Consider the following 23,936-nt stretch of genomic DNA (forward strand, 5'->3'; position numbering starts at 1 on the left):
CGTGCCCCGTGCCCCGTGCCCGCCCCGCCGCCGCCGCCCGGCCCGGAAGCACCGCTCGTCACATCCCGCGCGCCGCCGCGGGGCCCGTCCCCCGTGCACCCATTGGCCACCCGCGTCCCACCCCCCGCTCACCATTGGGCGCCGTGCCCGCCAGTCACGGGCGGGGCCGAGCGGGCCGCGCCGGGCCGGGCCGCGCCGGGCCGGTGGCGGCGGCGGCGGCGTCGGCGCCGGCGGCGCGGGGCCCCGCCATGGCCCACTTCGAGACGCAGTACCAGCGCTTGGAGAGCTCCTCCACCGAGTCTCCCCCCGGTGGCGGCGACCTGCTCGTCCACGTCCCCGAGGGCGCCAAGTGTGAGCGATGGCACCGGCACCGGGGGTTGGGGCCTGGCCGGCGGCGGGGTGCGGAAGTGGCCGGGAACGTAGGGGAGAGGCTGGACACCAAAGGGAGCCGGGATGGCGGCTGCGGGACTGGTGTGGGGCCTCGGGTGCCGGGGGCAGCGGGGGAAGGGGTAGGCTGTGCTGGTCACAACACCAAGGGTGGGTGTGTTGAGGGCCCCTCACCCTGTGCCGCTTCTTCCTTCAGCTCCGTGGCATCACATCGAGAACCTCGACCTTTTCTTCTCTCGCATATCCTTTTGCAAGGCGAGGGTCAGGTGGGATGTATCCCCCTCCTCCCGGCTCTAAGTACAAGGAAAACATGAAGCTTTGTGTAACTTGGAGTTTGAGCAGTGTCAGCTCATTCCTGTAGGACACTACACAGCTCCAGAGGGGCTGACAGAACCCCCACAACCTCGGGATGCTGTCACTTGACACAGCGTCCTACAGGTGCTTCTAGAAATTCTTGGGAAAGTGACGATGGTACTGTTGTAATTACAGTTAATGCTTTATATTCTTAACAAGATTTTATTGGTAGTGTGATATTTACAATCAGAGTAGCACAGGATTTCTGTAGGCAGCATCAGTGTAGTATAACTTTATAAGTAGCATAGAACAGGATTGTATCATATCTCTTAATTTGTGGTTTCTAATCATCTGGTCTTTTTACAGATCTGGTCATATCTTAATATATGGTTTGCTGTATCAGTATAACCATCATAATGTAGACTCAAAAATCACATAAAAGAATTTGAGTAATTCACTTAGTCCTCTGAGAAAGCAGATGACAATGGGGGTATCTCTGGCTACTGAGGGGTCCTGGGTCTCACTGTCCACCAACAGCTGTGATACAAATTCCCACTTAGGATTTATAACTCCCTGATTTTGTGGGTAGTGCTCTGGGTGCTCTTAATACTACCCTCTTTTATGACGGGGTCATCACCTCTGTTGGGTTGGCTATGTGCCTGGGACCTTCAAGGACAGCACAGAAGAGAGTAATCAGTCTGGTGCCCAGGAATCTTGAGGCCCATAGGGAGGGAAAGCAGAAACCCGTTTGATTTATCTACTTGGTTCACAGGACCTGATAACTGGAAAGGGTGACCCACTAATAGGTGACCCCCTCGGTGACAGAAAAGGGCTGCTTGCCTTATAAAATGGTGTTAGTTATGCTGACCACATTGCTGGGATCGGGAGCAGGTGCCAGGTGCCACTAAACACATTTTTGTCTGTCTCTGTCTTGTCCTGCCCTGCCCTATCCACTGTTGTGTAGGCTGAGTGCAGGCTGAGTTTCTGCTCTGTACTGAACAGACCCCCACTATGGGTGTTAAGTGCAGGAAGAAAAGAGCATGAACAAAGCCAAGTCCTTCTACCCCAGCTGTGCTTTACTTGGGCAGAGTTTGTTCTTCTGCAGTGGGGAACCAACTTGCTGATGAGTAAGGGTGGGAGAGATTTTCTCTTGGTGGTGGAGACTTGGCTGAAGAGCTGTGGAATACCAGTGGGTGAGAAACCTCTTCATCCTTCATCAGAGAAGAGTGTCCATGCTGTTTTCCTTGACTGTAGCTTTCACGTTTATAACCTGCATCAGAAGAATGGCTTCACTTGCATGCTCATTGGAGAGATCTTTGAGCTCATGTAAGTGCAGATTCCCCTCTACTGTGGCTGTGACAGCTGCTGGGGAACAGCCACAGGCACTTGCCAAGCACTTGCAGCTGTAGGTGGAAGGGCTCCTTTCATAATTGTCCTGTCTCCCCTTCATCAGGGTTTTTCATACCCCAGACTTGCATTTCACTTTGAGGAACCATTGCCTGTGAGCGTTCCCGCTGCCATGGCTGTGGGATTGCACCTCCCTGACAAATGACCCTGGCTGTTTCATGTTTTGTGGTGGAGCAGTAGGGTGATTCCCTCACAGTACTTCTCTTTTTTCACAGGCAGTTCATCTTTGTGGTGGCGTTCACTACATTTCTTATCAGCTGTGTTGATTATGACATCCTCTTTGCCAACAAAGCATTAAATCACAGCCAGCATCCCAGCGAGCCCATTAAGGTGACTCTGCCAGATGCCTTCCTGCCTCCAAATGTCTGCAGTGCAAGGTAGGGGCAGTGGAGGGCATGTTAGCCACTGCTCTTGTTTTCTTAAACACTCAGGATTCCTGTCTGGGCCTGTATCCCACTGCTTGCCTCTTCTTGCTTGCAGAATCCAGGCAAACAGCTTCCTCATCTGCATCCTGGTGATAGCTGGGGTTTTCTGGATCCACCGACTCGTCAAATTTATCTACAACATTTGCTGCTACTGGGAGATTCACTCTTTCTACATCAATGCCCTGAAGATCCCCATGGTAAGTCACTGAGCCAGGGGCTGCCAAGGGTCGTGGGAGACATTTTCTGGGTGGTTGCAACTTGCATTCGTGCCTCTCCTCAGTCAGGCTGAGTGCTCTTCCCTCTGCTCCATAGCCACATGATCTCCTTTCAGCCTCTTCTCCAGCTGCCAGTTTATTCCGTGTTAACCCCTCTCTGCCCAGTCTGCCTCTCTGCCTGCTGGCGCATGCCTCTGCCGTATGCCACCCAGTATGTGTACTCTTCAGTGGTGGCCTTTTCTGTGATGCCTTCCACAGAAAAGGCAAAAGTGAGGATATCCTCATACCTCCCTGGGGTGTGGACAACCTTGGCTTCCTTGTTTACTTGGGACACTTGGAACTACTTAGTTTTGAAGGTCACACAGGAGATCAGTGTGACACAGATGGGGTTTGAGGCTTGCAGACATCCTAGTCCAGAGTACTTGCTCTGATGAACAACATGATAAGGCATGTGCGCATCCTTTGGAGAAAGAAAGTGTCTTGAGAAAGGTGGGATGAGCCAAAAGGCTTGGTTTGTCTCCAGTTTTTCCATGGGCTCCCTCTGGGACACTGCTTAAGTCCCTTTCGTGTTTGTTTCTCCCTGCTGACTCCAAATGGTAGCTCTGGGAGGACTCATGGAAGCCTGGACGTGTGTTTATGCCTCCAAGGAAGCTGGTGCATGAGTGGCTGGGAAATAGTCATCTGTTCTAATCTAGGGGGTAAAGGGCACCAAGGCAAGGTGTGGGGTTTGCCTGCTGCAGGCTGAAGTGGTGCCAGCAGGTGCCACATGTCCTGGTGTTGCATACACGTTGTCAGCACCCTGAGGGGTGTGCTGGGACCTAATACTTCAATGGATTCAGCTTGGCTGCTGTCCCTGGATATTTCTTGCTCCTAATTTTGCTGCTTGTCCACCTTCCAGTCCACCCTGCCCTACTACACCTGGCAGGAGGTGCAGGCCCGCATTGTGCAGATCCAGAAGGAGCACCAGATCTGTATCCACAAGAAGGAGCTGACAGAGCTGGACATCTATCACCGCATCCTCCGCTTCAAGAACTACATGGTGGCCATGGTGAACAAGTCATTGCTGCCCATCCGCTTCCGTCTGCCCCTGCTGGGAGACACAGTCTTCTACACGCGTGGGCTCAAGTACAACTTTGAGCTCATCTTCTTCTGGGGTCCTGGCTCCCTCTTTGAGAACGAGTGGAGCCTGAAGGCTGAATACAAGCGGGCCGGGAACCGCCTGGAGCTGGCTGAGAAGCTCAGCACTCGCATCCTCTGGATTGGCATTGCTAACTTCCTTCTCTGCCCCCTCATCCTCATCTGGCAGATCCTCTATGCTTTCTTCAGCTACACGGAGATCCTGAAGCGGGAGCCGGGCAGCCTGGGTGCCCGCTGCTGGTCTCTCTATGGCCGCTGTTACCTCCGTCACTTCAATGAGCTGGATCACGAACTACACTCGCGCCTCAGCAAGGGGTACAAGCCAGCTTCCAAGTACATGAACTGCTTCATCTCCCCGCTTCTCACCATCGTGGCCAAGAACGTGGCCTTCTTTGCTGGCTCCATCCTGGCTGTGCTCATCGCTCTCACCATCTATGATGAGGATGTGCTTGCGGTCGAGCACGTTCTAACCACGGTCACCCTGCTCGGGGTGGGCATCACGGTGTGCAGGTGAGGTGGGTCTGTGCTGCCCCCGTGCTTCTGGCAGTGCTGTAGGGAGCAGTGGGGCTGGCAGCAATCCATGTGAACATGCTCCTTGCTTGGAAACGGATGCGAATCTGTGTGAATGAGGGGCACGGCTAGGGAGAGGCAGGACCAGGCTGGAGAAACGGGATAGTAGTGATCCTGGCTGCAGTGGTTGTATGGTATGCGGGGCTGGTCTGGTCATAAGGTTTCAGGTAGAGCTGTGGTATGGGGGTATGGGCCAGTCACCCTGCCCTCCCAAGATGACATCTCCCAAGAACTGAGGTGTAATGCTGTGATGTTTCCCATTCCTGTCCTGCAGGTCTTTCATCCCTGACCAACACCTGGTCTTTTGCCCAGAGCAGCTGCTGCGAGTCATCCTGGCACACATCCACTACATGCCTGACCACTGGCAAGGCAATGCCCACCGCTACGAGACTAGGGATGAGTTTGCCCAGCTCTTCCAGTACAAAGCGGTGAGCTTGGCTTAACTGTGGGGCTGGGGACTTGCACCCATCCCTGCAGGAGGGAGAAGGGGCTGGAGAGCTCAACAGCTCCTGGGCTCATAGATGAACAAGGCAGCATTCTCAGATATACCCTGCCCCAGAAGATGGAGGGCTGCCTCTGGGGTCTGTTTTGGGATTGTGGGTTTTTTGACCCTCAAGTTTGCGCTGAATCCATCATCTCTGTGCTCAGGTCTTCATCCTGGAGGAGCTACTGAGTCCCATCATTACCCCCTTGATCCTCATCATCTGCCTGCGGCCCAAGTCCTTGGACATTGTTGACTTCTTCCGTAACTTCACCGTGGAGGTGGTGGGTGTGGGTGACACCTGCTCCTTTGCCCAGATGGACGTGCGCCAGCACGGCCACCCTGCGGTAGGTCCTGGGCTGCCCACCACCATGTCTGGTCCTTTAGACCCATGAGAGGCCCAAACTCCCCACTTGTGGCAGCCCACAGCCCAGCCACCCACCTCTCGGTAGGGTGTCTGGGTTTGGCAACACAGGTCACCAGCTCCAGATGGCTCTTGTGGCCCAGCTGTGATTATTGACCACATCCTTCGGGAATCAGGCCGTGTAATTTCTTTGATGTCATTACCTGATATCACAGTCAAGGGTTCCGTGTCCTCAGGAGAGTGGAGTGGGGACATTTAGAAAGCCTGACCACTAAGAAGCCGATCTGCTTGTGCTCAGGAGACAAGCAGTCTAGAGGAAATGGAAAGCATTTTCCATTATGCAAAATCTCTGATGGAGGGAAAAGGGGTCCATCTGTTTTGTGTGCCTGGGAATTTAGGTTACTTGTCTAGGGAAAGACTTTCTAAAGACACAGTCATGAATGAGGAAGGAAGTGAACTCATTGAGGCAGGAAGCTTTTAAGAAGAGTCATTTGTTGACTGTAATTTTTCCTGTCTGTATGACAGCTCCCCAGTTCCTTGCAGCAATTCATGTTCTGGGATGGAGGTGGAACACACTTTGCTTGTTGCTTCTCCAGACTGAGATGGCTGAATGAGCATGGAGACTTCAGGTGTAGCACCTGCTACACAGGGAGCCATGGCCTTGCATGGGCTGAGTGTTGTGTGCTTTGCCCGGACTGATTTCAGGATTCCCAGGGCTGGCAGGGTTGTAAACCAGACCTGTCTCTCATTACCTGTTTTGTCCACAGTGGATGTCAGCAGGAAAGACAGAGGCCTCCATTTACCAGCAGGCTGAGGATGGCAAGACGGAGCTGTCCCTCATGCACTTTGCCATCACCAACCCCAAGTGGCAGCCACCCCGCGAGAGCACAGCCTTCATCGGCTTCCTGAAGGAGCGGGTGCACCGGGACAGCAGTGTGGCACTGGCTCAGCAGGCTGTGCTCCCTGAAAATGCCCTCTTCAGCTCCATCCAGTCCCTGCAGTCGGAGTCAGAGGTGCCCAGGCTCAGGGCGTGTGGGTTGTTCTTGGGGTGCTTGCTACATGCTGGCAAATTCATCATCAGGCCCTCTGGGTAATTTTGCCCTTGCCTGGGATGTATCTGGGAATGAAAATGTGGTAGATCAGCACTATCTGGGACACTTCTGGGTTTCTAGAGAAGGTAACAGGCTGTTGTAGAGCCTTGTGAGGTGGGAGAGGGGCCTAGATAGCCCAGCTCTGTGTGTCTGGTGGGATCAGTTCTTTAGCTCTGCACAGGACAGTAACTCTTTCTCTTTCAACTCTGCAGCCTCACAGCCTAATTGCCAATGTGATAGCGGGCTCCTCAGCACTGGGCTTCCACATGAGCCGGGATGGACAGGCTTCCCGCCATCTCTCAGAAGTGGCCTCGGCTCTGCGTTCCTTCTCCCCACTCCAGTCTGCCCAGCAGCCTTCCAGTGGCTTCCAGGCATCGGGAAGGGATGGAGAGGGAGCCCAGCCACGTGGCGCCAGTGCCATGACAGCCTCAGGGTAAGCTGCTGGCTGGAGAAGGGCAGCCAGACACCTTGGACATTCTTTTATCCTTTGACCAAATGCCATCCTGTTGTCCTAGATGTATGGTGGCATTTATCTCTGCAGCCTGGGCAGCAAGGGACATTCACAAGCAGAGTTAGAGTCAGGTCTATGACCTAGGTGCCAGGTGCTAAGGCTGGCCCCAAAAGATAGCGTCAGGGTCTTATTGTTCTCCTGTAGGTACCACAGTGGTGAGAGACCCCAGTGCAGGGAAGGGGCAGTGCCATAGCAGAGCTTGTGTATTTTGGGAGCTGCTGCAAAGGGCCTCTTCATACCCAGTTCAGGAGCAGATCTCTGTTTGCCTGACATTAGAGTGGAGAGAGGCTGGGCAGTGTGGGGACACCTGGGCAGCAAACATTACTGGTGTGTCCCGTGGCAGTGCTGATGCAAGGACCGTGAGCTCGGGGAGCAGCGCCTGGGAGGGTCAACTGCAGAGCATGATCCTGTCGGAGTATGCCTCGACTGAGATGAGTCTTCACGCACTCTACATGCACGAGGTGAGCAACCCAGAGCTGGGCTGGCCAGAGGGGCATGGAGCAAGGCCAGCAGGACTGGGCTGCCCTCTCCATTGTGATGAGAAAACCAGTGTGTTACGCAGTGCTGTGGAGAGGGTGTGTTTGGGCATCTGGTTTCTCCCACACAGCTGAGTCACTCATGTTTTGGTCTGCAGTTGCACAAGCAGCATGCCCAGCTGGAGCCCGAGCGGCACACTTGGCACCGACGAGAGAGTGACGAGAGTGGGGAGAGTGCCCACGAAGAGCTGGATGCTCAGCGGGGTGGCCCTGTCCCCATTCCTCGCTCTGCCAGCTACCCCTTCTCCTCACCACGGCAGCCTGCCGAGGAGACAGCCACACTGCAGACTGGTTTCCAGCGACGATATGGTGGCATCACAGGTATGGGAGCCAGGACAGAGGTCTGAGTTCAGGTCAGAGCTCTGTAACCTATGCCCTTTATCGACTGGCACCAGCAGCCTGCCTGCTGCTAGGCGCTGGCAGTCCCCCAAGAAGCTGATCTAATTCCTTGCCTCTCTTGCAGATCCAGGCACAGTGCACAGAGCCCCATCACATTTCTCCCGCCTTCCTCTGGGAGGCTGGGCTGAGGACGGGCAGTCAGCGAGGCACCCAGAGCCCGTGCCAGAGGAGAGCTCAGAGGACGAGCTTCCGCCACAGATCCACAAGGTAAGGGTGATGGCTGTGGCTGAGAGGGGCAGGGTGTACACTGATGCCAGGTTGGGGTGCTGGCAGCTGCTCCCTGTAGCTGCCATATTCTCTCTCTGTCTTGCAGGTATAGCCTGGTAGACTGGGGGATTTCATGGGGCTTGCAGATTGGAAGCCACCTGGACAGCAGGATGTGGCATCGGCTTAATTCTTCTCCTGTCCTGAGTGGACATTTTGTTGCCATCAATTGCTGAAGAGACAAAACTGCCAGGCCAGCGTCTTTGCTGCGGCACAGCACCTTTGCTGTGGCTGTGTCCAGCCATGTGTCAAGTCAAGGCCACTCTGACTTGTGGGGTGAATGCGTGTGTGAGTACATACCTGTGTCTGTGTTCACATCTGTGTTGTCCATGTCAGAGGATCTCTGCAGAGCCTGTGGAAGCTGATGTGACAGGACTAGCAGTGAGGAGCTGCTGGTGGACTGGTTTGGAGGTGGCAGCAGCAGCTGCTCTTCAAAGAGATGTGAGGTGGGATCAGTTCCATCCAGGTGTTCACCCGAAGCTGTGACCTGCCACCAAAATGAGGGCAGGAGTTGTTGAGGGTGGTCTAGCTCAGCCTGTAGCACCACACTGCCCTGCCTGCAGCCCTGAGAAGGTGCCTAGGATCACGTTAGTCCCCCCAGAGAGAACCAGTGTTGTGCCTCTTAGCCCAGAGCAGGACAACAGTGGGGCTGGAACCCACCCCTCTGTCCCAGCAGCCTGCAGAGGGATGGGCCCTGGTTGCTGCTGCTGGTATGAGTACAGGTGGAATATAGACTTGTGGGAACAGCTCTGGTTCGATCCGAGGATGTTGCAGCTCTTCCCTGACTCATGACAGCTGGCCCATTCCCTGCATACAAGAAAGGGTCATTGGAGTGATGCCTCTCTGCCAGGGAAGCAACATATTCCCCATGTACGGCACCCATGGGATGTGGGCCACTCGTGAGCTCTCCTGCATTGCCAAAGAGACCCCAGTGTGGAGCAGCCTGGCATCTTCCAGGAGTGCTCACTGCCCTCTCAGAGCCCAACTTGGTCTTGTGCTCTGTGTGTTGTTTCATATTCTCCAGGCACAAAAAAGGCCTTTTTCCCCATGGCCAGGTGCTGTTGTGTTGGGTTCTGTCTTCCTGATGCAGCTGTTCTTGTGGAACTGGGCCTTTCCTCTTCCCTGGCAAAGGCTGCGGGTTATCTTAAATCTTTTTCAGAGGTTCCCAGCTCCTCCTTTCCTCCTGAAACGTTCCTTTTGCTTACAACATGGTTTCAGCTGCTGTGGAGACCATATACCATGCAGCTGTCTCATGCCTGGCAGAGCAAGGAGGGGCATTCTGAACCCAGAAGGGAGAGGCACACCTCAGTCCAGGCCTGGGATGGTGGTGGGGAATCAGGATCCCAGCTGTGCAGTGTGGCCTCAGACAAGACCTTCCCCCTATCCTGTTTTCCGTCTTTTTGCAGCTTCTGGGGAATTGCATCCCAGCTAACTCCTGCCCACGACTTTTCCATTCCCCTTGCCTCTGGCAGGGGTTGCTTGCTTTTGCCATGCGCTCTGCGAGCACTGCACATCCTCCTCTGCTGTCTCTGGAGTCCAGGGCCATCCCTCTTCTCCTGCCAGGGTTATTGCCCTCTGCCCTTTGAACCTGGGACAGCTCTAAGCCACCTGCTGCCAGCACTTCTGCACCTGGGTAGCCTGGGCATGAGCAGAGCCAGGGGGCTTGCACAGGGGTAGGCTCTTAGGGGTAGCAGGCTCCTTGTTGCCATGGGGAGGGCTGGGGCTATGCTCTGGGGTCTGTATGAGATCAAACAGTGTTCAAAAGCAGAGCTCAGTGTGGAGATCAGCTCTTCAGTGCTGGGGTCAGGACTCTGTGAGCCTGGGTGCTGCTGGAGTCCTTCCATGGAGAAGTGGCTGCAACTACTTCACAGCAGCTTCAGCTTGGGGCTGTCATGGCTTGGTGAAAGAGAGCAGAAAGCAAATCTCCCAGGAACCCAGTTTCCAGTGGCTTCTATTGGTGCCCAGGCTGCTGCCTCCCCTCTGGGCCTATGGGACACTGCATCTGGGCTTCCTAATTGAGTTGCTGCTGGTCTGTACAGCTGAACGGATGGCTGGAGGCAGTGCCCTGGGGCAGGGGCAATCTCTGGATCTTTCCCTGGGCTGGCAGGAGGGAGAGGCCAGGCACAGCAGGCCCAAGTCTTTGCCGCATGTTTTGCTTGTGTCAAGTGTCCCGTGTGCATGGCGAGCCACTCTTCTTCATCTCCTCCTGAGATGTGTGGGCACGGGGGTCCCTGCGGAGTGTGGTATCATACCCTCGTGCCCTCGCTGTACAGCTGTATAGCCGTCTAATAAAGATGGGGTGTATCATCCCTGCCTGTGTCCGAGTCTCCCTTCGCTCTGTGGTACCGTGCAGTTCACCTGGGCCTGGCCTGCGATGGCAGCAGAAGGCTGGGAGGAGCCTGCCGGCTGCTCCAGCGGCACTGGGAGCTCCCAGGAGCGTAGTCGCAGCCGCAGGAGGAGGCCGGGGCTATATTCATCCCCGTGAGGGCAGTGCCCCGTCCTGCTTGACCTCTGTGGCGGGAGGCCCCGCAGGCGTTCCAGGGGCTATCGCGGCACCGCAGGGCCGGGCTGGCGGTGGCGATTAGCGAGAGCGGGGCGTCTCCCGTCGGAGGCGGGCACCCTCCGCGGCCACCGGCCTGGGAGTGTGCCCCACGGCACCGACCCCTCCCCATCGCCGGCGCTGCGGGGGAGGTCCGTGCCGCCCGGGGTTGGGCAGCGGGGCCCGGGAAAGCGACACACGCCGAGGTTACAGTGCCGGTGCCGGGAAGGAGGCGGGCGGGAAGGAGCCGGCGGTGCCGGGGCGGGGCGGGGAGCGGGGCGGGGCTGAACGGCGCTGGAGCCCGGCTGGCAGCGGCAGGCAGCGGCAGGCGGCGGCGCGGGGCCCGGGCCGGGCCAAGGCCGGTGGCCCGGGGCAGGTGAGCAGAAGTGGCGGGCTGACACAGCGGCCGGGCCGACACGGAGGCGACGGGGCCGCGGCCACCTGTCCCGGGCCTGAGCGGCGCCGGTATCGCCCGGTCTTTCACCCGGCGCGGCCTCTACCTCGCTCTCCGCGAGTGTTTCCCCGATGTATCGCCGTCTTTGCCCTTGCCTCTCTCCTGCACGGCCCCGCGGTTCCTCGAGCATCCTCCGCATTCCCGCCCGCTCCCCCACCCGCGCTCTTGCCGCTGCATCACCCTCGTTGCTCCCTCCCACTTGAGACCGGTCCCAGCTTCACTCTGCCTTCCTTTCCCTGCTGCTCCCGCTGTTCTCATGTCCGAGGGCATCCTCGGGCCCGGGTGGCTCTGAGAGGCCCAGTCTAATGTTGTGCCCCCGTCCAGGGTCCACGGCAGGTGTGGTGCTCATGCCCATCCCCACGCAAAGCTGGCCCTGCTTGCATGCACCGCTCTGTGTGTGCTGCATGCAGCGTGTCCTGTGTGTCCATGTCTAGCGGTACTTGCCTCTGCCCTGTGAGGGCCCTTGCTGCTTGGCCATGCCATCCTACTGTGAGTCCCTCTGTGCAGCTGGTACCACAGCCCATCCTGAAACCTTGTCTCAGGCTCTTTTCTCTCCACAGCTGGTGACCTGCCAGGATGACTGTGCTGCAGGGCTACTGTGAGGGCAACAACTCCATCACCCAGGCCTGGGTCCAGCAGGGCTTCCAGCCCTGCTTCTTCTTCACGCTGGTGCCATCCGTGCTGCTGAGTGTCTGCCTGTTGCTGGGTGCTCTGCAGTATGCCTGCTACGCCCGCTTCAGCCGTGCCATGGAGCCCAAGTACATTCCCCGCTCTCGCCTCTACTGTGGCCAGGTCCTGCTGTCCCTGTTCCTGGCCCTGCAGCCCTTTGGTGGGCTGCTGTGGCAAGGAGTGGGGCTGAGACAGCTCTATGGGTATATGTTGCTGCATGCCTGCCTCTGGGCCCTCAGCTGGGGCTGTGCCGTTGCCCTCCTGCAGCTGGAGCATACCCGGGTGCTGGCCCATGACCGAACACGGGGCCATGGCACTGTCCTCCTCCTCTTTTGGGCACTAGCCTTTGCTGCTGAGAACCTGACCCTGGTGTGCTGGAGGAGCCCTCTGTGGTGGTGGGCACTGGAGGACACCAACCAGAAGGTGGGCTGGGGGGCTGGGGCCAGGGAAAGGGGACAAGGCATTTTTGAGGGTGGGAGGGACTGCAGCATTATGGTGTGGGGATGGAGTATGCATGTCATAGCCTGCCATGCCCAGGGTGTATACAGTCTTGGGTTGTACCTACACATCTGCCAAATATTTCAGTCCCAAGCCCAGCTATCATACATCTCTCCATGCCTCCACCCAGCTCAGGTCCTGCTTCTACCCATCCCAGACCCAGGTGCAGAAGTAGGGATGTTTCCCTGCTCCTCACAGTACTTTGCCCCTGTGCACCTTTTAGGGTAGGTGCACCTTAAGCCAGAGGGCATGGAGCCAGAGGAGGCAGGGAGGAGAAAGGAGGTCTGGGTGCTGCCTGAGGTGTTGTGCTCAATCAGGGACTCCCACTGAGCTGCATGGGGTGTCCCCTGGCACACTGCACTCCATCCCCATGCTCTGCTCATTGTCTTTCTCAGATCATACCCATCCCATGCTCAGGGTTGTGCTGAGGGCCAGCTGAGATGCTGAACTCTCACTCTCCATTCAGGTGCAGTTTGGCTTCTGGCTGCTACGTTACATCTGCACGTTCATGCTCTTCATCCTGGGCATGAAGGCCCCGGGGCTGCCCCGCAAACCCTACATGCTGCTAATCAATGAGGAGGAGCGGGATGTGGAAAACAGCCAGGTGAGTCCTGGGACTGAAGCAATTTTAGGATATTGCCAGGAAGGAGCTGGGGATAAAATAGAAATACAGCTGCCCTGGGATCAGCATCTTCAGGAGATGTGGGAAGAACAAGGTTTAGGGCTGCCCAAGCTCCCTGCCTGCTGTCACTAGGATGTAGCCCTGTTTGGAGCATGGAGTGGGCATTCTGAAGTGGGGCTGGTTTTCTTGGGGTGTTGCCCAGGGCCATTGTCAGCTGGGTTGGGGTGCCAGGGCAATGACTCCTTGGTCTGCTCTCCCCTAGCCACTCCTGACCGATGCCAGCAGGACCACCTCCACGTGGAAGGATTTCCGGAGGAAGGTGCGGCTGCTGGTGCCATACATGTGGCCAAGGGGCAACCACCTGCTGCAGGGGCTGGTGCTGTTCTGCATGACACTTATGGGGCTGGAGCGGGCCATCAATGTCTTCGTCCCCATCTACTACAAGAACATTGGTGAGGCACCTGGAGCTTGGTGTGTGAGGCTCACCACAGCCTCACCAAGTGCTGGGGGGTTGAAGTGACCTGGAGAGTTGCAGGGGTTTGGCAGGAGCAGTCCAGGGGGTCAGGGTCCAGCACTGGCTGCTGGGGCTGGTTCCCACAGGCATCCTGGGATGCTTCCCATCCCTCCATCCTGAACCTTGGCACTCTTCCCACAGTGAATGAGCTGACAATGGGTGCTCCCTGGCACACCCTCGCCTGGACTGTCTGCAGCTATGTGGGGCTGAAGTTCCTGCAAGGTGGAGGTGCTGGTAAGAACCATTGGGAAGGATGGGGCACTGATGAGAGATGATATTGGGCACATCATACCAGTGCCGGGGTAGCCAGCAAAGCCCATATGCCCCATCATTGCTGCTCTCTTGGAATCAGCAACTAGGGCTGGTCCCAGGTTTTGGAGAGTGAGTGGGCTTCATCCCAAATCCCCCTTTCCCAGCTGGACTTTTGGAAGTCCTGCATGCCTGAGTGGGGCTGATCCCGGCTGACCTTTCCATTTGGCCTGCAGGCTCCACTGGCTTCATAAGCAACCTGCGCACCTTCCTGTGGGTGTGGGTGCAGCAGTTCACCAACCGGCAGGTGCAGGTGCAGCTCTTTGCCCACCTACACGGGCTGTCCCTGCGTTGGCACCTGGGCCGTCGCACTGGTGAGGTCCTGCGCAGCGTGGACCGGGGCACCAGCAGCATCAACAGCCTGCTCAGGTCAGAGTGTGCCTGTGGTGGGTGGGGTTGGCCAGGCAGCCCCACCGAGCTGGGCTGATGCCCCCTCTCCCCTCCCACCCCCCAGCTACATCGTCTTCAGCATTGTCCCCACCATTGCGGATATTGTCATCAGCATAGTTTACTTCACCTCGGTCTTCAGCGCTTGGTTTGGCCTCATCATCTTCGTGTGTATGAGCCTGTACCTGAGTGAGTGTGGGGGGTCAGAGTGCAGGGCTGCCAGGCTGTGGGGTGGCAGGAGCCTTCCAATGCAGCTTCCTCCTGTCCACAGCTCTGACCATCTTCATCACTGAGTGGAGAACCAAGTACCGTCGGGACATGAACACACGGGACAATGAGGCCAAGTCCCGGGCTGTGGACTCGCTCCTCAATTTTGAGACGGTGCTGTAGGAGTTGGGGCGGGGGGGGGGGTGACCGAAGACTGCTTGGGTGCTGATACCAGCTCTGCTCCCGTAGGTGAAGTACTACAATGCAGAAAACTATGAGGTGAACCGATTTAACGATGCCATTGTCAAGTACCAGGTACGGGGTGCTCAGCACCTTTGCGGGCACCAAGGGGGAAGAAGCCAAATCTCACAAGCACCTGTGGGGGATGATGGACACCGTGGGTTTGGAGGCAGCAGCACCATGGGTCTGGTTTGGAGGCAGCAGCATCCCAGAGGACTTTCTCTCTTCCAGATCTCAGAGTGGAAGGTCAGTGCCTCGCTGGGCCTCCTCAACCAGACCCAGAACCTGGTCATTGGCCTAGGGCTGCTGGCGGGGTCCCTGCTCTGTGCCTACTTTGTCACTGAAAACAAGCTGCAGGTAAGGCTGGTGCCAGCCTGTGCAGACATCTGCTGAGGTGGGGCCCTGGGGCTAGTGGTCACAGACCCCTATTATCCTGTTCCTTCCAGGTGGGGGATTTTGTCCTCTTTGGCACCTACATAATCCAGCTCTACACGCCACTCAACTGGTTCGGGACTTACTATAGGTAATGCTGGGAGGTGTGGAGGTGCCTGATGTCCCCCTCTCTGTGAGTGACTGGGTTGGTATGTGCTCCCGCAAAGCCTTTTCTCTGGTCTTTGCCCTCTTCAGGATGATCCAGAGCTCCTTTGTGGACATGGAAAACATGTTTGAGCTCTTCAATGAGGAGCAGGAGGTGGGTGCCACCTTTCTTGGACCTTGCTCCCTCGCTTGGCCTGTTGTCCTGCCCTAGGGATAGGCTGGCTCTGAGCCTGCGCCTCTACTTCGACAGGTGAAGGATGTAGTGAATGCCAGCGACCTGCGCTTGGAGGCTGGGCAGATTGAATTTGAGAATGTGCACTTCAGCTACGTGGATGGGTATGGCGTACTGGGCACAGGGTGGGACCTGCTCTGGGACTTGGCACAGGGATGTGGGGCCATGGAGTGGTCCTGAGACCCTCTCCATGTCCCTCTTTCAGGAAAGAAATCCTGCAGGATATCTCTTTCTCTGTGATGCCTGGGCAGACCCTGGCTCTGGTGAGAGCGGGACTTGGAGTGTGAGTTCACTGTGGGAGGGAAGGATGGGGGTAGGGAGGCTGGAAAATATGGAGGTGAGAAGGACAGCCCTCCATAGGACCAGCCCTTTCCTGTCCAGCCCCTGGCCTCCAGCAGCTGGGAATTTGCCATCTCCGAGTTCCTTTTCCTTTGTGTGCAGGTGGGACCTTCAGGCTCTGGAAAGAGCACCATCATCCGTCTGCTCTTCCGTTTCTACGATGTACGGGGTGGCTGCATCCGCATCGATGGGCAGGACATCTCCCAGGTGAGGGGGCAGGGCCTCCAAGGACTGGGGAGAACACACCACCTCATCTGGGCCTCGCAGCACCTCTCAGTGCAGGCACCAGCACCTCCCCGGGGCAGGGGTGAGCACGCAGGACCCCAGGCTGAAATACTGGGTACTGACCAGGGCTCCCTGGGAAGGACTAGGGCACTGTCAGGGCCCCCCACTGCAGAGTGGAGATGCAGCTGATCCTGTGGTGCAGGGTGACCCTACAGCACATAGCTTGCAAGGAATGGGGCTCATGGGCTGAGGGTTGGGTTTTGGAGGGATCTTTGCATTGGGTGTGGATCTGCCTGAGCCCTCTCCCCTGCCTCCCAGGTGAAGCAGGCTTCACTGCGTGCACACATTGGGGTCGTGCCCCAGGACACGGTGCTCTTCAACGACACCATTGCCAACAATATCCGCTATGGACGGATCCTGGCCACTGACCAGGAGGTACAGGAGGCAGCCCGGGCTGCTGACATCCATGACCGCATCCTTTCTTTTCCTGATGGTGAGACCCCTGCAATTCCTGCCATCCCATGGTCCCGTAAGACCTTCTAGCTGCCTTCATAGGTGTCACCCTTGGGTGACATCTCCCACAGGGATACCTGCATGACTCTTTGTCTTGCTTTGCCTTTCCCTGCCTTCTCTCCAGGGCTAGATCAGCCCCTGGACAGGGATGAGCTAAGGCTCCACCAAGTGGCTGTATGGCCACAGCAAGACTTCCCAGGGCAGCAGGTCCCCATCTTCATTTCAGAGGCTATCAACACATCATGTTTCTGCTCTTGTGCCTGCAGGATACAACACCCAGGTGGGAGAGCGGGGGCTGAAGCTGAGTGGGGGTGAGAAGCAGCGTGTAGCCATTGCACGTACCATCCTGAAGGGTCCACACATCATCCTGCTGGATGAGGTAACAGCAGTGGACCCAGCCCAGCCTTACCCAGCTCTGCAGCAGCCCCATGCCTAGCAGCTGCCCACACTATCTCTATCCCTTCCCCATGTTGTGTCTCCCTTTGCAGGCCACCTCTGCACTTGACACAGAGACTGAGAGGAACATCCAGGCTTCTCTGGCCAAAGTCTGCACCCACCGCACCACCATTGTTGTTGCACACAGGTAGGGACAAGGGGAAAGGGCTGACCTAGGAGGTGCTGGTTAGACCCCTCTAGAGGGGCACACAGACTTGCCCCTGGCTCAGGAGGTGAGAGCCCCTGGGATTGCATCTCCTGGCACTGTACAAACCCCCTCAGGAACCCTCTCCCCCCAAGTCAGGCTAACACCTGCTTTCTCTGCAGGCTCTCCACTGTGGTAGGTGCAGACCAGATCCTGGTGCTTAAGGATGGGCACATCGTGGAGCGAGGGAGGTGAGCACAAGGGGAGGGCTGGGAGAGGGGATCCTCTCCCTGACTCTGGGGCCAGCTCAGGACCCTGCATCCCTCTGCTCTCCTCACAGGCATGAGGAGCTGCTGCAGAAGGGTGGCGTGTACGCTGGCATGTGGCTGCAGCAGCAGACCGGGGACGAGGGTGAGACCAAGGAGCACCGCACTGAGAAGCCCCAGGGTAGCAAGAAAGTGTCATGAACATGACCAGGAGTTCTGCTGTGACACTGACTTGAGTTCAGGCCCCCATACTGCCTGGGAGTCTTTTGCTGGCTGCAGGCAGGAGCTCTGCCTACCCCAGAAGTGCAGGGGTTTGGTTGGACACTCCACTACATTTACACATTTGTTTTGCTTTTGTGTAGTTTCTTAAACCAAGTCCTTCCCAGGTCCATGCCTGTGTGCTCTGGGCAGAGTATGCGCCTCTTAGTGGGGGCAGGCAGGGTTAGTGCCTGTGCCCTTGGGTCAACCAGCAGCTCTGCCACGAGGCTGAGCTTGGGCTTAGGTGGGCAAGGGGTTGAGCAGGCTGTCAGCACCTGTCCCATCCCCACACAAAGGGCTGAGCTTGGCAGGGGGCTGCACCCCAGCAGCAATGGAAGAGCAGGGCAACTGGTGTCCCCTCACCTCTGTGTACCCTCCACTTCAACCACCATCCAGAGATGTGCCACTCTGGGCTGGACACCAAGTGACTGCTCCCTCAGGTACCTCTGTACCTTGTGCTATGCTTTTTATTTTCTCCCAAGCAGCACTTTAACAAGTCGCAATATTCCCTGGACCCAGCCTGAACCCTCCCTCCCTCAGCCACTCAGAGCAGGACAGCTCAGTCCTGTGCAGAACCAGGCACAGCCCTACGGGCAGGAATGGTTACAGCAGCAGGTGGGAAAGCAGCACAACTCTGCGTGGCTGCAGACCCCCTGCAGGACAAATCCCCTCCACCCAACCAGGCTCTAGGCTTAGGGCTTTTTAAGTAGGGGGCCTGTGCTATAGCCATCCAGAAGGGCATGCCCAGCAACACAACTGGGAGAAGGGAGGCATTCCTACCCCAGCAGCATTTAAACAGGGCCCTGTTTAAGTTTAGGGCAGCAGAGAGCAGCCAGCAGCAGGAAGGCAGCTGCAACCATCCCATATGTGCGACGCTGGCATTCAAGTCACTGCCAAGGTTACTTATTATATTAAACCAGAAAGGAAACGCAGCTCCATTCAGTCTCAAGAGAAGTCTTGTGCCCCAGCCGAGCAGCGTAAGGCCCAACATACTCTTGTGCATGCAGACAGAAGGGAGGCACCGAGGGTGTGGGGAGCGGGGACGGGGCTGCCTTCACACTGCTGGGAGGTTGCACATTCAGCTGTGCCATGGCCAAGCAAGTGACATCCCAGCCACATTTGCTCTTTGCTGAGGGGCTGGCACAGCCCTTCCCAGAGCATGGAATCCAGCCCCCCATTACAGATGGCAGCCACATCCCAGCTGTATGTCTGAGCATGCAGAGATGTCCCCATACAGCTCTGCCCTTACCCCCAGTCCCAGCAGTGTTGGGACGTGGCTGTGGCAACTGTGGGTAAGTGCAAACCCTGGGCTGCTGCTTGCTTTGGTTAGTGTGTACCCAGCCCTGTCCTGTACAGTCTTCACCTCCCCAGGAGCATCAGCAATTTGCTGCACTACTTTTATATAGGTACTAGGGCTGAAGTGTCAGTGTATATTTGGTGGCTTATAGCTCCCAGGGAGATGAGCTGTCCTTGGCAAGGAGCTCTTGGTACCAGTGTCCAGGCCAGAACCCCACGGCATCCGTGTGGGAGGCCAGAGCCGTTCCTCAGGTCACAAGCAGGATCCTATGTCCACTGGCACACCCTGCCTCACCTGCCTACGACATGCTGCAGTTTGATGGCTTTGAACTGTGCGCCTGGAACAGAAAGAAGCACGCAGTGAGCAAGGGCAAGCAGGCTTCTTCCTTTTTCCAAGAGGGCACATCCAGTGCTCAAGTTCCCAGAGCTGTGTGCTCAGCAGTGATGCTGCCACTGCCCTAGGCTGGGCTGCCCTCCTGGTGAGGAAACCCAGGCTAGGCAGAGCCCAGGGTAAGCAGAACCCAGGGAAGCCCCCTCCCTCACAGCACTAGACCAGGATCAACCCCACAGCCTATACCCAGCCTCACTCACCTGCCGCTGTGACTGCTGGTACTCGGCTTCGCTCGCTGACAGTGCCTGGGCCAGTGCCAGATCCTCCTCCTCCTGGGTGCTGCTGGGACAGTGGTGCATTGTGTGCCTCAGCCTCCCTCAAGCTCACAGGTTGAGTGCTCAGAGCCCTTCTGGGTTTCAGCAGCTCATGCAAACCCCCAGCACATCTTAGGGCAGTGAGCAACTGAGGATAACTTTCAACAGGCATAGGGTTGGGGAGGGAGCAGATGATCCAGCTGGGGCTGGCAGCCAGAAATCTGGGCCAAGGAGAGCCATGTTAATTCCAGGCTGTAAGACAGTGCTTTTAGCAGCACTGGGCACTGTGCCTGGGGATGTGAGCCCCTGGGTGTCCTCCATGAACACCCCTACTCCACCTATCATGCTCTAGCCAAACACATTAGCTGACAAGTGGTCAGATAATGGTTTGCCCTACTCTGTGTGTCAGTCACTGTCCCCTACCAGCACCCCTAGGACCGAGGGCTTGCTTGCTGAACAGAGTTCCCTGTTGGCTCTGGACTCTTCCTTTTTTCCCTGGTCAGCCACAGAGAGGCATCATATGGAAACACGTGCTGAGAGGAATGTTATCCCAGAGCCACATGATGCTTCCCCAGGAACCTTTCACACATGGGGTGAGCGCACACCACACCATGTGTTTTGGGGCTGTACCTGGGTGGCTGTGCTGAACTGCGTGCTGACTCTGCCAGGGACATCTCCAGAGCTCGCTGCAGTGCCTCTTCCTCGCTCTGAAACAAAACACATTGTCACCAGCTTGGCCAGGGCGGGGGGCAGGAAGCAGCTCTGATGCCCATGTGGCAGGTACAGTCTTTCCTGCCCAAGGGTGAGGAAATATCTCTCCAGGAGGCCAGACACGGCCAAGGTGAAAAACTGGGGCTTTGGACAGACTGGCAGTGCTCTCCCCCTGCCCATGGGGACACATCCCTGCTTGCTAATGCTGAAGTATGTCAAGAATACCAGTGGAAAGCAACTTCCAGTCTCCTCCAGACTTTGCTTGTACTACAGAAAGACAACACCCAAGGTAAAGAGCTGGTGCACTTTGTCCCTTTGGGGAAGCTAAGCACCAAGCACAGCTGAGAGCTGGCACTTGCAGACACCAGAGCAAGCTCTGATTTCCCACAGAGCATTCAGGATCACAGTCTGCCAGGGAAGGCCCAGCTAGGAGCACAGTCATCCCCAGAGCGTGGGCTAGAAAGCAATTGTTGCAGACTCACTTCCTAGAGGGCACAGAAACCACCCCAAATGCCCAGGCCAAGCCACTCACCAGCCCATTCTGCAGCATGACAGCTGGAGGGGAGGTGCTGCGAGTCTGTGGCGCAGCTGCTCTGCCTCCCCTGCAAGCAGAAGAAAATCTGCGTTATTGTCAAGGCAGGGAGCCCTGCTACGACTATCAGCCCTGCTGAGGCACAAGAAAGAAGCTGTTGCTCTGGCGTTCCACGGAGAGCCAAGCTGAGCCTGGTCATGCCCAGCTCAGAATTACAAGTCAGGCCATCACCTTACCTGGCACAGGCTGGAGAAGAGGAGCTGTGTGCTGGGCGGGCAGCTCCACTGCTTGATGCGGCGACTATTTTGGAGGAGGATGCCTGGGCTCTGGTAACCGCAGCATGCCTAGGACAGATGGGACACCTGTGAGAAACTGTTTCACCATCATGAGCAATTTCGAGGCATTGAACACCTTGGGATATCAAGCTGGATAAGCGAGACACCTCCCTGGCTACTCTTCCTCCCATGTTGCAAAAGCAGGAACCACTGGCTACAGAATAAGGGGCTGGGGAAAGAAGCAAGAGCAAACCATTCAGCAGGTGGTACTGACAGCTTTTGCTGCAGGAGAGACTGTGCATACTGGTGTGCTTGGTGCTGCAGGAGGACACCGCAGCACACAGGGCATGGAGTGTGAGAATGCAGCAGTCCCAGACAACAGGTCAGGAGGAGCTGGGCTTCTTCCCTGTCACCCATCTGGCAAACATAGCCCCACCCCTCCCAGCCTGTCTGTTCTCAGGCCCTCACCCTGCTTTGGAAAGGGGATGCCCTGCCCCACTGCAGTCATGGTCCAGAGGGTGCCGGTGCTTGAGGCAGTAGTTCTTGTGGCACTGGTCACAGATCACCTTCATCATCTCCTTCTGCTTGCAGCCAGGCTTCAAACATTTGTTGGTGAAGATCTGAAAGATGACATGGCAGTGGTGAAAAGGAGCACATGCTGAGGGGCTGGGGCTGTCCCTTCTCTCCATGCCAGGCCCTGGGCACTAACCAGCCTTCGCCACCAGTGTATCTTCTGCAAGGCTTTGAAGTTTGTCTCTGAATACTTTAAATGTCTCTGAATAATTTCTTTAGGTAGTTCATTAGTGGTTCACTGGTGCTTCAGTCTCCATAGACAACAGTCTCCACAACCACAGAATTCACAGCAGGAGATAAAGTGCCTCGCTCAGGGACTCCTGCCCTCCATGCCAGTGCAGTGGGGATAGTCCAGGGAATTCCAGCTGCTGCTGGGCTGGATTCCTGCAGGGCCAGCTCCCCACAGCAATTTAATCTCCTGGCAAGATGGGGTAGCTAATTGCCGATTGCATTTTCCTAATAGCAGCATGCAGTTTCCCATCCTTATATCCCAGGTGGCTTCCCCGCTCAGACTGCCTCCACAAAGCCCTGCAGATGCGCACACTTCCAGCTTACCAGGCTGTGCCATCGCGCTGTGCCAGGCATAGCACCAGGCAGGGCTGAATCTGTGTTGTTTTCATCCCATTCCCAGGCTCGGGCAGAGACCTGGCAGTCACACAGTACATACCTTGCGCTTGCGTTGTGCAGGGTCAGACTTGCAGTCACGGTCAATGTGCTCACCCACCACAATATCAGGCATCTCCTCCCGCCTCACAGGGACTGGGGTGTTGCAGAGGGGACATACTGGGACCTGCACATCCTGCAGAGACAACAAAAGGGAGCTGGGAGCAGGAAGCTGGGCAACCTTGAGTGCCGCACAGTCATCTCTCTCCCTTTCAGGACCTGCTGACCATGGCTTCCACAGCTTCAGCTGCAGTTTGAGATCCTGCCCATGACCCTCCAACCAGCTTGCACAGCAGGTGCAGAGGCACCTGGGAAGGGAAGATGATATGCCTGGGAGATGCCCAAACCACTTTACCCAGTGGGAGAGGGAGGGCTGGATATTAGCGGCACTGAGATGCAGATCCTGGCTTTCAGGTACATCTTCAGACTCAGTACACATCCCAAGGGGGACTTCTCAAGTGACCAAAATTACCACAGATTATTATGACTGGTGGCTATAAAAGCTCAGCAGCTCCATGCAGGAGAGTGGATGAGACCTGTTCTCTGCACTTACCTTCTTGTAGGCAGAGGTGCAGTTGTGCTGGGCATAAGCAATGTGGTCGGTGCAGAAGATCTGCTCGCAGGCATCACACTTCAAGGGAAGGAAGTCTAGGAGCAGGATATGGCATGGCAGAGAGCATGGAGATCAGTATTGCCCACCCGCAGCCCGAGGGCCTCCCCGACTCTTTCCGAAGGCACTACAGTGACCCACGGCAAAGAAAGGGCCGCACCTCTCATCCCCAGCACAAAAACAAAAGGGCTACAGGTCCATAGCCACGTCTTCAGAAATACCCTGGGCTCCTCATCAAAACGTGCCGTCCTCGAGATCAGGAGTAGCATCCTGAATCACACCGAGCTCCCCGTGAGCTGCCGGCCTCAAACCGATGGGAAGTGATGCTGCCACAGCCGTCACGGGCTTCGCCCACCGGGATAACCCGGGTACGGACGGTGCCTGCAGCACCGAGGCCCGGTAGCGGGGGTGCCTGCCCGGGCCCTGCCCCGCTATCGCCGGGCAAGAGCCGCTGCCCACCCGAGTAGAGCCATCAGCGGATACCCGGTCCACCGGCACGGACAGCCAGCCCCGGCCTAGCGGGGTATCCACGAGCTGCGGGAAGGGCCAGGGACCCCTCCGCCAAGGGCAGCACGGGTGACACGACCCGCCCTTCAAGCCCCGCTACCGGGCGGGCGGCCGGCGCCGCCCCGCCGCCTCCCCGCAGGCCGGGCTGCCCGGTCCGCGCTGTCCAGGCCCGAGCCCGCGGCCGCCTCGCTGGGGTGCGGGCCGTGCCCACCCCCCGGGTCCCCCCGGCACTCACCCAGGCGCTGGCAGGCGGACCAGGAGCAGTGCGCACCCAGGTCCGGGAACTCCATGGCGGCACCGCCGCCACCGGCACCGGCGGCCCTGCCGCGCCCGCTTCCGGCGGGGCGTCACAGGGCGGGACCAGGCACGGCCCCGCCTCGGCGGCCCTCGGCCCGCCCCGCGGCTCCGGGCGGCCCACCGCACCCGTCCGCACGGCCTTCCTTCGGGAGCACCGCTGGGACCCGTGGGAAGACCAGCTCGAGACCTGCCCGGCGCTGGGGGAAGGCTCAGGGCAAGGCGGAGTCCACGAGGGCCAGCGTCAGAACCATCCTGCCCGGCCAGGCCAGCAAGGAGTGTCTCTGCCCCCATGGGACAGATTAAACTTTTCCCTCCGTCCTTCCTCCCTTGCCCCAAGGGACACAAACCACGGATCCT

The 23,936-nt window shown here is 57.4% G+C and overlaps 3 protein-coding genes across 4 annotated transcripts; 2 read left to right on the top strand and 1 right to left on the bottom strand.

Annotated features, from left to right (window-relative positions):
- The first annotated feature begins 183 nt into the window (after positions 1 to 183).
- ATG9A (autophagy related 9A) lies at positions 184 to 10,390 on the top strand. The gene is made up of 14 exons (XM_066190123.1): positions 184 to 351; positions 584 to 626; positions 1,942 to 2,007; positions 2,304 to 2,465; positions 2,569 to 2,710; positions 3,627 to 4,375; positions 4,710 to 4,863; positions 5,084 to 5,263; positions 6,048 to 6,293; positions 6,584 to 6,804; positions 7,226 to 7,343; positions 7,517 to 7,739; positions 7,882 to 8,024; positions 8,131 to 10,390. Exons 1-14 carry the CDS (start codon positions 249 to 251, stop codon positions 8,134 to 8,136), a joined length of 2,556 nt encoding a protein of 851 aa, XP_066046220.1. The 5' UTR covers positions 184 to 248; the 3' UTR covers positions 8,137 to 10,390.
- Positions 10,391 to 10,910: 520 nt separating this feature from the next.
- On the top strand, positions 10,911 to 17,563 carry ABCB6 (ATP binding cassette subfamily B member 6 (LAN blood group)). Its single transcript, XM_066190124.1, has 20 exons — positions 10,911 to 10,996; positions 11,635 to 12,166; positions 12,708 to 12,845; positions 13,126 to 13,315; positions 13,519 to 13,611; positions 13,863 to 14,055; positions 14,141 to 14,262; positions 14,345 to 14,454; positions 14,530 to 14,595; positions 14,752 to 14,877; positions 14,967 to 15,043; positions 15,148 to 15,211; positions 15,308 to 15,393; positions 15,495 to 15,552; positions 15,731 to 15,835; positions 16,172 to 16,346; positions 16,633 to 16,745; positions 16,855 to 16,949; positions 17,129 to 17,197; positions 17,287 to 17,563. Exons 2-20 carry the CDS (start codon positions 11,651 to 11,653, stop codon positions 17,411 to 17,413), a joined length of 2,523 nt encoding a protein of 840 aa, XP_066046221.1. The 5' UTR covers positions 10,911 to 10,996; positions 11,635 to 11,650; the 3' UTR covers positions 17,414 to 17,563.
- A 1,303-nt stretch (positions 17,564 to 18,866) lies between these two features.
- ZFAND2B (zinc finger AN1-type containing 2B) lies at positions 18,867 to 23,633 on the bottom strand. Of its 2 annotated transcripts, none has more exons than XM_066190134.1 (9): positions 23,518 to 23,633; positions 22,719 to 22,813; positions 22,170 to 22,301; positions 21,398 to 21,549; positions 20,891 to 20,998; positions 20,655 to 20,724; positions 20,042 to 20,118; positions 19,358 to 19,436; positions 18,867 to 19,104 (listed from the first exon to the last, which is right to left on the bottom strand). In XM_066190134.1, exons 1-9 carry the CDS (start codon positions 23,570 to 23,572, stop codon positions 19,066 to 19,068), a joined length of 807 nt encoding a protein of 268 aa, XP_066046231.1. In that variant the 5' UTR covers positions 23,573 to 23,633; the 3' UTR covers positions 18,867 to 19,065. The 2 variants fall into 2 exon arrangements, with proteins under 2 accessions (XP_066046231.1, XP_066046230.1); XM_066190133.1 differs by having other exon boundaries at positions 19,358 to 19,439.
- Between the last annotated feature and the right edge of the window lie 303 nt (positions 23,634 to 23,936).

Source organism: Chamaea fasciata, unplaced genomic scaffold (genome assembly GCF_029207755.1).
Source record: "Chamaea fasciata isolate MVZ Bird 193981 ecotype frontalis unplaced genomic scaffold, bChaFas1.0.hap1 SCAF_8, whole genome shotgun sequence".
Classification (NCBI taxonomy): Eukaryota; Metazoa; Chordata; class Aves; order Passeriformes; family Sylviidae; genus Chamaea; species Chamaea fasciata.

Bases quoted from the DNA above. Each gene is read 5' to 3' on its own strand.
- ATG9A (XM_066190123.1), top strand. From the start codon at position 249: ATGGCCCACTTCGAGACGCAGTACCAGCGCTTGGAGAGCTCCTCCACC. The intron at 2,711-3,626 runs GTAAGTCACTGA...TCCACCTTCCAG, and splicing joins ATGCCCTGAAGATCCCCATG to TCCACCCTGCCCTACTACAC. The intron at 6,294-6,583 runs GTGCCCAGGCTC...TCAACTCTGCAG, and splicing joins CCCTGCAGTCGGAGTCAGAG to CCTCACAGCCTAATTGCCAA.
- ABCB6 (XM_066190124.1), top strand. From the start codon at position 11,651: ATGACTGTGCTGCAGGGCTACTGTGAGGGCAACAACTCCATCACCCAG. The intron at 12,846-13,125 runs GTGAGTCCTGGG...GCTCTCCCCTAG, and splicing joins GGGATGTGGAAAACAGCCAG to CCACTCCTGACCGATGCCAG. The intron at 13,612-13,862 runs GTAAGAACCATT...TTTGGCCTGCAG, and splicing joins CCTGCAAGGTGGAGGTGCTG to GCTCCACTGGCTTCATAAGC.
- ZFAND2B (XM_066190133.1), bottom strand. From the start codon at position 23,572: ATGGAGTTCCCGGACCTGGGTGCGCACTGCTCCTGGTCCGCCTGCCAG. The intron at 21,550-22,169 runs GTATGTACTGTG...GTCATCTTTCAG, and splicing joins CTGCACAACGCAAGCGCAAG to ATCTTCACCAACAAATGTTT. The intron at 20,999-21,397 runs GTGAGGGCCTGA...CATCTGTCCTAG, and splicing joins CATCCCCTTTCCAAAGCAGG to GCATGCTGCGGTTACCAGAG.